This window comes from Cervus elaphus, chromosome 15 (assembly GCF_910594005.1).
Source record: "Cervus elaphus chromosome 15, mCerEla1.1, whole genome shotgun sequence".
NCBI classification, from domain to species: domain Eukaryota; kingdom Metazoa; phylum Chordata; class Mammalia; order Artiodactyla; family Cervidae; genus Cervus; species Cervus elaphus.
The window spans coordinates 80,470,957-80,485,247 of NC_057829.1; the positions used below are offsets into that span (position 1 = coordinate 80,470,957).

Consider the following 14,291-nt stretch of genomic DNA (forward strand, 5'->3'; position numbering starts at 1 on the left):
TGTACCACCAGCGCCGCCTGGGAAGCCCTTAATAAGGACAGTCGTCACCGATGAAGAAAACCATGGGCTTCCAAGGAGAGAGAGCTGACAGGCTTCAAGTCCACGGGGTCGCCAAAGGGTGGACACAACTAAGCAACTGACACTTTCACAAAAACCATTAATACTTAACTTAAGCCAGTATTTCTTAAAGAATAGTCCATAGGCTGCTACTGGCCCACAACCAATCAATGAAAAATAACATTTAGAAACTCATTACTCAGATTTCTGGCTTGAATTAACACCCACTGGTGATTCCCTCTCACCACACCTCATCAAAGGCTACGTAGTTTTCTCCATAAGTTTCTGAGAGTTTCTGGCCAACGTTAAGTAGAAAGAAATATAATACGGTGGGGATTAAGAATCTTTTATCCTCCTAAGATAAAAAGTTCAGTTCCAAAGATGTACACACCACCTGGCTCCAAAATTAATTATAAAAACAAGATTAGCATTTTTCTCAAATAAAATGAAAGGAATTTAAAAAGGATATTTGATACTTTCAAGTATAGTATTTTCAAAAATAGCACAACTTCCCCATGTTTAAGCTTACCTTGAAGATGGCATTATATTTGAAGCCCTGAATTTTGTTGTAAACGGATTGGTTGACTCATAATCAAAATAGTCCTGCCGACGTTCACTAAATGCATTAGGTGATTTCAACTCACAAGGGCTATCAGCTCCCCCGTTGTTAAGTTTATCAGATCTTCTATCTTTTTTTCCAGTCACTCTTTCAAAGAGGCTGACTTTCTCCCTTTTTTCTCTCTTGTTTTCTTTTCTTACTTCAATTGATTTTGAAAATAAATTCACGCTGCTGTCCCATGATTCACTGCTTTCTTCAAACGGATTTTTCTTCCTTGGCAGTGTTGCAAATTTTTGGGGTAATGAAGCAGTCACATTTGTAAATGGGTCATTTTGTCTTCCGAAAGACGATTCACCTTCATCCACACTGCTGTCAGGTTGGTTCATTTTAGAAGTATCAAAGCTTAATGTTCTTCTGTGTGGAGATTTGAGACTTCCTGCAAACAATTCTGTAGTTAGTACATAATCAGTGACACATTATATCACACTCTTTGACACATCCTGTGTGCATACTGCTGCTTTTAGAATGAGAGCAATTAGCTATTTAAAGATATGAACCTTTTAAAACAGTCAAGGAAAACAATCTTAAAATGCTAAGGTACAGCAGTATGTAGGCTAATAACAATTAGTATCTTGCTAGACAATTAGTAATTTACTCAGCTCAGAATGAAACAATCACATAAACAAATTATAATGTCAAAACTAAAGGTTCTGCTCAGCATTATAGTGCTATATAAATTCTCACTGTTTTTTCATCAGTAGTATTAAATTTACTTTCTTACTTCTGAACAACAAGATTCTTTTCTAGGAAAATTCTGATGAAATGGAATATTCATTTGTTTCAGGCTTCTGCGATAGGAGAAATGACAGTTTAAAAAAAAAAAAAGCAGCAGCCAGGCCATGAAAAGAAATCAAGACTCATTTTTATTATCTAATTCTATAAATACAGTATTGAATTCAGACCAGCTCTGTCTTTAAACTTACCAATTCTGAGTATAGTAGGTACTCAATAAATATCTGATGACTAATTTAGAAAATGCTAGCAAGAAACCTCAATTTTTACTAACTTTAGCAGTCAAACTTTAAAAATTAAGAAGGTAGTTCAGATCACAGAGGATCAACTAGAAAGAATGCATACATCACTTACCACTTTCCGGAACTGCTCCAAAGGAATCTATCTGGCGGCCAAGAAGATGCGTTTGAGCAACAGTGCCAGACTTCAGCTTCTCCGAGCATACGTGGGCCCCAGTTAAATCAGACATTGAATGTGCTGAAGAGAGTCGCTGAGGACCCAAAAGGAAAGGCTTTTTTGGTTTAGATTTCATCTGTATTTCACTACTTGAAAATTCAGTATTGGCATCAGGCATGTGAGAACTTGGAATGATTGCAGAAGATGTATCAGAAAATGTCCCATCATTTTTTCTACCTTTCATCTTATCTTTTAATTTTGCAAAAGGAGATCTTGTTTTGTCCTTCATTGATAAGTCAAACATACTTGCTGTCATATTGTTCCTCATAAATTGAATATTGACCTTTATCTCACCCCTGTTTTTGGCTCTTTTTCCTTGTTTGGATTCTAATCTAAACCACCTTAAAGAGAAGGAAAAACTGGGTTGTAATATGTAATGAAGAGAGGATTATCGAGCTCTGTTGTATACAAATAGCTTTTTAGGTAAAGTTACTCTACATCAAGGCAATCTAAGCACTGAAGGAGAAGCTTCAGTCAGCCAGAGTGCTTCCGGTTTTATTCATGGCTTCATTTAAAAAAACAGGGAGGTCTCTGCCATGTACCATACACATAAGGAATCAGTCTTTTTTGAAAAGCTATTTAGACAACTTTTTCTTTCATGATTTGAAAATCACGCATCAAAATTTCTTACCGATAATAGCCATTATGCTTCCATCTACTGAAAGTGTGGCTCATGGCTGAAGAATATTTTTTAGCATTAAAAGACACTGAGGTAGAGACCCTGAAATAATTCATCAATACATAGTATTTTTGAATACCATAAAATAATAAATAGCAACCAAACCTTTAATAAAATAATATTCAGCCTCTGAGCCAAAATAGTTCTTCTGTAAAAGCTATTAAAAGAATTCTGTTAACATGGGAGACTACTCCATACAGTTTGCTCATCATGAAAATTGCTTACGATGTAAATTGTGTGTGTGTGTGTGTGAAGTCATTTCAGTTGTGTCCGACGCTTTGCCACACTATGGACTGTTGCCCAACAGGCTCCTCTGTCCATGGAATTCTCCAGACAAGAATACTGGAGCGGCTTGCCATGCCCTCCTTCAGGGGATCTTCCCCACTCAGGGGTGGAACCTGTGTCTCCTGCAGCTTCTAAAGGGCAGGTGGATTCTTTACCGCTGAGCCAACGGGGAAGCCCACAATGTAATTAAGATTTACATAAAATGGGTCAAAGCCTCTTCCTGAATAAAATATGCAAAATAAGTAAAATGCAAGAAGTGACAAATAGTAATAAGTCTCGTAAAGCATTTTTGAAGAAAAAAAGAAAGCTTAAATGCTTCCTCTTACAATCTCTGTTTCAATAACTTGCTACTGTGACAATGCCAAATAAAGCTTATTTTAACTGGACCCAAATCTTACGCTTTTAGTCACTTGAGTGAACTACACTGCCCATTTTCAAATGATGTGTGAAATGCAGAATTTATTTTGGTTTATTTACAGTATTTTTATCCATGAAAATTTCTCCAGTTGTTGGTGTCATAAATGGTCAGTCTACAGGGCAAACAGCCAAAAAGACTACAAACTCCAGCAGAGATGAGAGTTCCTACAATGTTTTCACATCACTTAAACAATGAAGAATATCCATTTCTGCAGACAGGTCATTATTTAAATACAGCTCTACAAGTGTTAATTTTCTTAAATAACTCAGATCTAATTTTACAGAATACACCAGAAGAAGCTACATTACTATCAAGTGGAACACTAGTTTCAAAGATCTCTCCAGGCAAAAGAAAACTGGCACATAATATGTAAGTGTGTGTGTATGTGTATATATATACACATACACACACATATATATATACACACACCAGCTACATCTTAGAAAGTAACATGCAAGTGAAATATTTTCAATTTAATCAGTTAAGATCTAGCTGCATCAAAACAAGCAACTTTTAAAAAACAGAAAGTCTTATAACAGAAAGCATTAACCTGAGACCCGAAATACAGAAAACCCTTTATCTGAGGCAAATGGTGAAATGTGAGGATTCAGAAACTAGAAATAAACGACAGCAATAAACTCTGTGGAACAGAGAACCTTCAACAACACAAAGGTGCACACTCCCAAAGCCTGAAAACAAAGCAAGGTTATATACCCAATTACTAACTCACAGCAGGTCAGATCTGTGTATGTAACAAAGCATAGCAAATCTGAGGGGAAAAGAAATCGATAATAGAATTTTAGAAATGAGACCAAATAAATCATTTAGTCCAAAATCCTTATTTCACAAAGAGGAAACTCAGGCACAGAGAATAAGTAGCTTCTTAATGTCAGACTGGAGTTAACAAGGAAAACAGACAAAGCTGACCAGTAACAGCTGCATGAAAATAGTAGTTCTTTTGTATTTAATGAACCACATATATGTTAATAAGGTTAAACGCATACCAGGTTGTATATCACAGGATACTGTATTTAATCAGGAGACTCAATCACAAGGGCAACATAGGTTTTGTCTTGCTGGAGTGTAAGCTTCTTGAAGGCAATTTTCCTTGCACTAAATAAATGTTTACTGAATTTTCATTTCTAAAGCTATATTCTTAAAACAACAATACTACAACTCTGTGTGTATCTGTGTGCATGCTGCACCATTTTGTTCTCTGGTTAAGAAAAGCTGAAGACTTAGGTACACTTTAATGGATAAAAGCAAGTCAGTGTTTGAATATAAACTCTATATACAGTATTTTCCATCCTCCTTGACCAAAAAAAGTAAAACACACACACAAAAAACCCAAAGACCCAACTGCAAAGACCTTTAACAAATATACCAACTTAAAATATAGGCATGACAAATAACTCTAGCTGCTTTGTTTGCAAAGTGATGTAACAGGGAAGCCTTAATGAGACCTTCAAGAATCATTCCAGAGATAGCACTTGTTTTCCTTGGCTTCTAAAAAGATAAAAGGAAGACACAGCATTTGAGGCTTAGTGGATTAATGCTGATTTTATTTTTTCACCTCTGGAGTGTTAGATTTAAACTGTATATGGCCTCTGTTCAATTTCTGAGTGGGCACAGGTCCATGTTCAAAAACCACCACACATGTGGGAACTATTCCCAAGCAATTGGTGCTGTGTGGTCAGAAATGGGACAAGATTGGCAGGAAGGGTGCCAGAGGCCAGGACGCAGGTGCATGCACAGCCACACACACAAGTCCTAAAACCTGCCTGTGTTTGAGTCATACCTAACTTTTGGATGAGTATGGTTGGTTATTACTTTTCATGAGCATTAAAAACAAACAAACAAACAAATCAACATGGCCCACTTCTGCTGTTAAAAAAAAAATCAACTGATACAACATAATAGCATAAACAATTTTACCATTCTATTATTAAGTACTGTACTGCTTTCTTAAATCTTGTGCCCGAACCAACCCAGACACCCATTAAAATGTGAGACACAGAAAAGTTCTCTTTCCAGGTCCCACTCATGAAACTGTTCTGGCTCGGGCCCTTTATCCCTCTCCTTGAAAGAAGGAAAAAAGCTTTTAATTCCAAGATATAAAAATAAATCAAATGATACTTTTAGCCACCACACTTCTTTCCTATCATGGAAGACAAGCTGTAAATCCTTGTCTTTAGTGTCAAGAGTAGAAAGTGTCACACCCAGCAGTTGCATGGGACTTCCAAATCAGCTGGTCGCCTTCATCACCCATACCCATTTTCTAAAAAGCACTTGGGAATATGCTGACAAGTCTCAGCAATGTGCAGAATATTAAATATCTTTCTTGCAATACACCGGTGGCTCAATTCTGTTTCTTACTGGGCCATATGTATAGCTGGGCTGCAAAAGGAAGCTATTAACTATATTAAAAAACTAGAAATATAACGAATAAAGAGATCTCATCAAATATGTGGTCTCCATTTATCCACAAATATTAGGGATTTAATAATCTGAAAATCACTTTGAATGCAATAACATCACAAGCACTGTTGATAATATTTAAACACATTTTCCTCCCCAGAAGTTTTAATCCATTTTTTTTAGTAGCCAATAGAGAATTTCTGTAGGGAGACGATATTAGAGTATTGCTTACAGCCAAATTTATTGTAACTGTGATGCTGCCAAAGATAAGGAGTAAAACAAGAAGAAACTTTAAAAGTGTATTCCATCTTCAAAATCCCTGGGTTCACAGTCGGGCCTACTTTCATTTGGAACATTTACATCACAGAGAAAGACTGTAGTATATCATTCATTAACACTAAAAGTACTGTAAATGCAGTATCAAATTTGAAGATGCAATACACTTAAAAAGCTTACATTCAAAACACTTCTAAATATTCTTTAGTCAGGTCATCCAGAATTGGCAATTTGAAATAAATTAGTCAGTGATTATCCATTTTTCAGTTTAAATTTGATTAAGAACTTCTCAGAGGTAACTGAATGCTACTTCATAGCTATCAATCAGTATTATTAAAATCACTGATATATATTCAACTTTACACTTTATTTAAACCGTTTTCTCTCCTTCTAAAATATTTTCATCTCTTCAGTTTCCTCTGGCATTCCTAGTATTACTTATCTCTCTACCCTTTTACCTTACATATATTAAACGTTTAGGTCCTTAGGTAAAGACCTGATTAAAAAAACATTTTTTCAATAAAAGCAAAAATTTCAATCAAGAGAAGACTGCAGGAAGGTATGTATAGAAAAACCATGACATGGTTTTAAAATATAAGAAAATAACATGATCTTCAAGAAAGTTTTTGAAAGTGTAAATATCAGTTATAGCAGCAAAGCTATTTTTGAAATGTTACATCCCCTTACAAATTCAACCTGTACTTTTCTCTCATTAATTCCATCCACTTCAAACATTCCTTCAGACTAATTATAAGTTTAAGAAAGGGGTATCACTATCTCAGAAAACATACTATTTTTCAATTTAAGACATAATATCCTAGTTTTAACTTATATTATGGTTTTTTAAATTAGAATATATCTAACCTAAGCTTGGAAGTCATATTATAAAGTCCACGTTTTTATTGAATATGTCATTTCATCACCAGAATTCAATCACTGTCTCCAATCTGAGAGCATTCAATACGGTCTAAACACACTGGCTTTGCAGAGCTAACTTTGAAGTAACTATGTTCAAGAATGAGGATGTCTGTACATACTTTTAAAACTTTTTTCTTTCAATAGCTTTAGACTCCACCACGATGTACTGACCCTGAAATCTGAGCTGAAATAAAAGCCAACAATGTTTATGATGCTGAAATAAAATACTGAGTTCTAAATTTGGTAATTCACCACTTGACAGCTTAAGAGTTCAACTACAAAATAAAATATATAAATAAATATATATATAGAGAGAGATTTACTTTTCTGATGTCCCATTTTCTGAAAATTGTAATGTTTAAAGATTATAATAATTTAAATTGATCAACAACACTACGGCCCAGTCCTCTTATAAGTAGTGAAACAATGTTAATTTACTTAAAATCCTGCGAAAAATATTCAATTATTGAGGATGTTTGCCTCAAACGAGAGTAACGGATCATTAGACTCCACTTTAAAAAAAATTGTGTCTTCACAAGGGCTATTTTTACTTCAGATTTATGCAAATGTGGTGCTTAAAACTGGGTCATATTTCAGTCCAAAAACCAATGCCCCTAGTAGACAAATAATTTCCAAGAACAGAAAATCCATTCAGATAATAGTTAAGCTCCCCCCAATTCAAAATAAATTACATAACTTACTCTGTTTTCCTTCTTTGTTTGTCCTCAAAGATGTCATTGAGATTGATGGCCACCTGCCCTAAAAACTTATCCAGACCCACCAGGGACCTGTGCATAACTATGAGGAAAAGGATGTATTTCTCTGGATTGCCCTGCATTAGCAGCCCAGGTAGCTCAAAAGAGGCCTCTTCCTTCCAGACTGGCTCAAGGGTTTTCTCAGCTACAGAGGTGGAGTACTTTTCCTTTCCCAGCTGAATTATAGTGTATGTGTCATTGGTGCCACTTTTGCCTTTTGGCTTAAGATCTTTGGCTTGGAGCACGGTGACCTGCACATGGGTCGGAAACCACTTTTGGGCTTGCTCGGAGAGCATCATTCTGTCCTTTTTCTCTGCACCAAGTTCACCAGCGCAGGAAGAGCCCCTCCCGCAGGGAGAGCCCGATGTCTCGATCACTGCATCCTAAGGGCACTTAACGGAGGCAGGCAAAATCACAGCTGCCCGACTCCCTCTAGGGCTGAGGTCCAAACGCCTGGCTGGGGTAGCCCAGGGACACGGCTGCTCTGAGGCGCGGGGGGTGGGGGGGGTCCCCTTTCCTCTGGAGAAACACAGGGGCCCAGCATCACCTGGCCGCGCCGTCCAGGCCTCGCGTCCGCACCTCCACGCTCCGCCGCGCCCCCCCTCGCCCCGGGACGGGCCCTAGGCAGCGGCGGGCGGCTCCCGGGCCTGCCAGGCAGGGGAGGCCCGGCCACCAAGGCCCCGGCGGAGGGCGGCGGAGGAATGGAGTGCGCCCCCACGCCCTAATTCTCAGTCTCCGGCCTCCCGCCGGCCTCCTCGCCACCGGGGCGGCCCCCTCCCGCCTCCTCCGCGCCTCCCGCTCGCCCTGCACGAGTCCGCGCGGGCCCGGCCGGGCTCCTCCTCCCGACCCCGGTAATACGAACCGCCGCCGGCTCGCGCGGCCTCGTTCCCTCTAGCAAACCTCTCCCTCCTCCTCCCCCACACCTCGGCTCCTCCTCTCGGGCGGGCGTGGGGGCGGGGGCCGATCGCCCGGGGCGGGGTGTTGGAGGGGGGCGGGGGGAGCGGAGTGAGACCTGGGGCGGGGGGCCCCGGCTGCCTCGGCGCGAGACGACCGCGTGGCGGGGGCGGCGGGCTGCAGGGCGGCGGGAGCGCGGCTGGACCTCGCCGGGCCGGCGGCTCCTAGCACCGAGCGGGAGGCGGCGGCGGCACTTCCGGGTTGTCCTTCTCCATGTTGGTCTTGAGAATGCGACGGGGCGGGGCCGGGCGGGGCCCGGGGGTCAAGGGTCAGCACCTCCTTGGTTGCCTTGGTGACCGGGGCGTGCCTCGAGGGAGCCCGGGAGAGCTCGGCGCCGGTAAATTGAGTGTTCGTCCTGCTGGTTCGCGCCAACTTGGGGCTTGGCTCTGCGCTGGGCGCTGGGGACCTGCAGGAGCTGGCAGTCGGGAGTGGGGGAGCTCTCCGGGAGGCCAATCAGAGAGGAGGCAGCCAAGGCCCGGAGCCTGCCTGGTCTTGGGAGAGACCCATTTTCGATCTTTGGAAGCCGTCTTTGCTGTACCCTGGGTGCCTAGTATCTGGCACCGATGGTAAAGTGAATCAGTCACCTTCATAGGCCGAAAACATACTTTTTCCCACCCTCCTTATCCACTTTTCTATTTTTGAAGAGAGAAGGCTGTTGATTGACTGAAATGACATCCCCAACTCAAATGACCGTAGAGGCAGGCAGATAAAAGATTACAAAATGACTCAGGGGTTAATTAATTGGGAGGCACTGGGCTGAGTCCGGAGACCTGGCTCTGATCCCACGTCTGCCACCATCAGACTGTATGACCCTGGTCAGGTCATTTCCCCTGTCTGAACCTCGGTTTCTTCACAAACAAAACACGTCTCCGTCGTGCCTGAAACTCTATGGACTCAACGTCCAAGGACCCCCTGGGCACTCAGTCTGGTAGTCTGCCTAACTTCAGAAGCCAAACCCGGAGGTGATTCTGGTCGTATTCAACGAAGTCAGCCAAGAAAAGCAAACAACCTCCTTCACCAAGGGGGGATGACAAGTTCCTTACCTGCCCTGAGGGCAAGGCCTGATGGACACTAGTACTGTGTTAAGAGAAAACAAATGGAAATGTGCTAATACTGCATTTTTTCCAAAACCATTCTGACCTAGAGGGAGAAGGGTAGGTAGTGACTGATAAGTCAGGAGCCTTGTTTGATGTCCTGACTGCCAGAAATTCCTGTCCAGAGCTCATGATGAGCACTTAGCTTCCTGAGACAAAGAACTTAGATTCTGGGAGCCTGGATTTCCTTGTCCATAAATTGTCCAGAAGATTGCTACTACAGAGTTAGGAGGGTATTAAGAGATAATTCACGGACATTTCCTGGCATAGTATGGAACATAATTCTAAGCCTGCCTTTGTCCCTCTATTTCTCTATTACAGGAGATATTTATATACTACACTTATTGTATTTTTCCCTGGTGGCTCAAACGGTAAAGAATCTGCCTGCAATGCTGGAGACCTGGGTTTGGTCCCTGAGTCAAGAAGATCCTCTGGAGAAAGGAATGGCTACCCACTCCAGTATTCTTGCCTAGAGAATTCTGTCGACAGAGGAGCCTGGCCGGCTACAGTTTATTGTATTTACTTCTATTTATGTCTTATCTTGCCAAGGAAAGTTGAATTTCTTTGGATTGTCCTGCGTATGGTGGATCATCCCTTCATAGTGCTTAGCAGGCAATAGACAGTTGTTGAATAACTCAGTGGCTTTCTCCATTTACAAGACTAATTTTGAGAGTAAAACAGTATGCTAGAGGTGCATACATATTTCCAACTCTAAATGACTACAAAAGTGTAAAGTATTATGTTTATTATTTTCAGGTGAGGTTTAAATGTTCCCACTTGAGAAGAACATTGTATTCTCCATGTGTTTTTTTTTTTCCCCCTCAGTGTCCCCACAGATAATAGCTGCAGAACTTAAAACTCTTTAAGAAACAAGGTCTTTTCATATTTTTTTAGTGGAGATTTGGGACAGTCCAATACATTTGTGTCAGAAGAACAACCATACAGTTGAAAAATCTTGGGGGGAAAGGGGGTAACATTATATATTATTTAAATCTTGCAGAAAGAAGGTACTGGCTTGAGCCTAAAGAAAGTGAAAGTGAAGTGAAAGTCACTCAGTCATGTCCAACTCTTTACAGTCCATGGAATTCTCCAGGTCAGAATACTGGAGTGGGTAGCCTTTCCCTTCTCCAGGGGATCTTCCCAACCCGGGGATCGAACCTAGGTCTCCCGCATTGCAGGTGGATTCTTTACCAACTGAACCACCAGGGAAGCCCTGAGCCTAAAGAACAATACCACAAATCTCAAAGCCTGCTCATGTTGCAGCACATTCTTTCAGGGACCCACTGACACTTGCTGATATCTATAGATTTCATTTATTGGCAACCATAGTTTTTTTTGGTACTGCTTACGTGCAGCGACTGGTGAGAGTTCTCCATGAAGTAGGCTATCTAAAAAGAGATATTAGATTAATTTATTGGTGTTTAGTCGCTAAGTCTTGTCTGACTCTTTGCAAACTCATGAACTGTGGGTTCCCAGGCTTTGCCTGTGGGATTTTCCAGGCAAGAATACTTGAGTGGGTTGCCATTTCCTTCTCAAGGGGATCTTTCTGACCTAGGGATCAAACCCTTGTCTCCTGCACTGGCAGGCAAGTTCTTTACCACTAAGCCACCAGAGCAGCCCTAGATTAATTTACCACCAGGATATTCAGGGAACCAAACTACAGATAAATCTTGAATCATCTTGAGTCATCTAAGATGAAAAGACCTGGTTTCAGGTCATTCTGATGAAAGTTAAAATCTAAAAAAGAGGCAGAATTTTCCATCTCTGAGAGACAGTCTATGAAAAAGCCATGTGTGGAAAGCAGAACAAAATCATCATACTGTAAATATTGCATCTGGATTCCAGAGTGGGCAGTTGTCAGCCCTAAAGAAAAATATTCTGAGGAATTTTTAAAGAGTGCATTGGAATAATCAAGGGTGGAATTTCAACCAGGTTGTCTGGGGAGAAATCAATTGACACCTGAAACTTGCAAAACAAACATCATAAAAATAAATTTAAGTTTAGAATTGTTATAAATTGCATTTTTAAAAGTCTTCCTCTCTATTAAAAGCTGTAATTAAGTAAGCAATAGGCAACTGATTACAATAGTGAATGTGCGTTTCTAAAGAGCTTAAATTGTTTGGTAAGCTTTATAATGATTACAAACTTGTTTACAAGTATCATTTCATTCATCTGAAATATAGCCATCTCTAGGGTGGAAGTTGGCAGTTAGGGTTCACAGCAATGCAGTAACACACTCTAACACAGTTCAGGGAATACTTTAAAGGCAACAGCTGAACAACTGGAATTACTAACATCTCTTCCTGTTGCACCTAAGTTTCTTTTGAGTTTTCCCAAAACTTGGCCAGAGCCAAAATTGTTCAGTTTTACTATCTGGCAAGTTCACAAATTATGACTTAATGTTCTGAGCCATAATAAGAAAATAGTTTATTTTTGCCCCAGAGGAAGCAAATAAACAAGCAAATCAAAATGAACTAAAGAGAGTCTTTAATTGCATTTGTAAAAGTGATTTCCCATAAGAAAGATTCTTTCCTTTTTTGATTATTTGTATTAAGAGTAAAAACATGTCAGTCGGGTCAAATATATGGTTGGCTCATTGTGAAATATAATGGTAATTATGCAAGATCTGAGATGAAAGTGGTTCTACAAAAATGTTTATTGTCTTACAGTTTAAAGGTACTTTTTACTAATTGAAAGATATACATGAACCATAGTTTAGACAGGGAAAAAGGATTGCATATGTTGTAAGGACAACATAACTTATGAATGGATGAGAGTCACTTTTTAAAGTTATCCTGTGACTAATGATATGTCTAGAAATGCTTGGTGAAATTCCAAAATTAAGGGTTTGGGAAAATAACATATCATAAAAGAGGAAAATGCTGAAATTTCTGTTAACAATACTGCTGCAATGAATAAGAACTATTTGTTCAGAAAGTACAAATAATACTCTCCAGTAGTGGAGGATTTCATAGATGAAAATATTTACTAATGCTGCAGCTTTAATAAAATCCCACAAGGAGACTTACCCTAAACTTCATTGTGAAAGATCCCTACCCCTTCTTTGGGCATCAACATCTTTAAAATTGAGACTTAAATATCTATTATAGGACAATTACAGTGCTCTTAGTTTTTAAATAACCCACATATACATTGCATAACATTTACATTACATAACAGATACTGTTTTTCATATGGAGGTTCAGAGACAGAGGGCCACAAGAAGCTTTCCCGATGTATCATTATAGTCTTCAGATACACACGCACACACATGCTGCAAATATATATACAACACAAATATATATAAAATTTATACATATTTAGGTGCATGCTAAGTCGCTTCAGTTGTATCCCACTCTTTGTGACGCTATGGACTGTAGCCTGCCAGGTTCCTCTGTCCATGGGATTCTCCAGGCAAGAGCACTGGAGTGGGTTGCCATGCCCTTCTCCAGGGGATCTTCCTGACCCAGGGTTTGAACCCACTTCTCTTATGTCCCCTGCATTGGCGAGGGGGTTCTTTACCACTAGTGCCACCTGGGAAGCCCTTGTACACACATACACAATACGGCAAACTCAGAATTATGTTAGAGATTTGTACGTTGATAATCTCCACATAATCAGTTGAAAAGTAACTTGCAAAACTGATTTGAAATTATAGTTGCTATAAACTAGTATTGGGGTTTTCGGTGATTGTCTTGTTTTCATTACTGATTACTTTGTCTCTGGGACTGGGCAGTGTAGGACACAGTTTGTGATGCAGGAGAAGCAGTGTGGTGTGTGGTTGAAAGTGCTCTAGTCAACAGCCTGGGTCTTAATCCCAGGGCTGCCTATTACAAGTTTCGTATCTTTAGGGAAGTCGTTTTCCTTCTTTGGACCTCTGTTTATTCATTTGTAAAGTAAGAGTCTTTAACAGGAACCACTTAAAGCATTCTCTATCATTTAATAATTCTAAGTAGTCCATCCAGAACACAAGGAAGCAAATTGCATTATCATTGTCTAATTGAATTTGCTTGGTATACTAAAGCAGATTCCCCTTTTCATGTAATTTATTAGTAAAAGATCTTCTAATTCAGCAGATAAAGATCTCTCCCAAATGAAAATGATCATTACAGAAAGGAAGTAAATATAACTTGTGTTTATAGACCCTGCATGAGGAAATTGATACTAAGAACTCAAGATTTGAAAGAAATTACATAAAGGTGTAAGGGATTTTGAAAAGCCTTAAACTTTTCATTTATAGAAATAAACATAACTTCTATTCATATCACAGGTTTTTCAGACTATGAAGACATGCTGAGAAGGGTCAGAATTGTGGATCAGGATACATATTTGTACGTAAAAATGTTTTATATGGATGCTTTTTAAAATTTCCCCTTCATAGTATCATACTATTATGTTATGCAATTTTTGTTGCCTCATCAAATTCAACTGAGTGACTTCAGGTTTCCCTGGTGGCTCAAAAGGTTAAGAATCAGCCTGCAACATAGGAGACCCAGGTTTGATGCCTGGATTGGGAAGATTTTGCAAATACACAGGTATTTGTCTTCAAGTTGTGATTATCTCATTGTCATGAGCCTTGCTGAAATCTTCCGGAACATGGTTACTTTTCTGGATTTATGTGAAGTTAATA

At 39.8% G+C, this 14,291-nt stretch overlaps 1 protein-coding gene across 2 annotated transcripts in view; it reads right to left on the reverse strand.

The window, feature by feature from the left end:
• Window positions 1-8,776, reverse strand: part of RAB11FIP2 (RAB11 family interacting protein 2) — a 44,288-nt gene extending 35,512 nt beyond the window's left edge. Inside the window, exons 1-3 of one of the 2 annotated variants that reach the window (XM_043925513.1) lie at window positions 7,560-8,771; window positions 1,763-2,205; window positions 587-1,052 (exon numbers count right to left, since the gene is read on the reverse strand). In XM_043925513.1, the coding sequence (XP_043781448.1) occupies window positions 587-1,052; window positions 1,763-2,205; window positions 7,560-7,912 (1,262 nt within the window). In that variant the 5' untranslated portion in view covers window positions 7,913-8,771. Of the gene's footprint in view, window positions 1-586; window positions 1,053-1,762; window positions 2,206-7,559 lie in introns of both variants that reach the window. The other variant, XM_043925514.1, reaches the window with a different exon arrangement.
• Window positions 8,777-14,291: the final 5,515 nt, after the last annotated feature.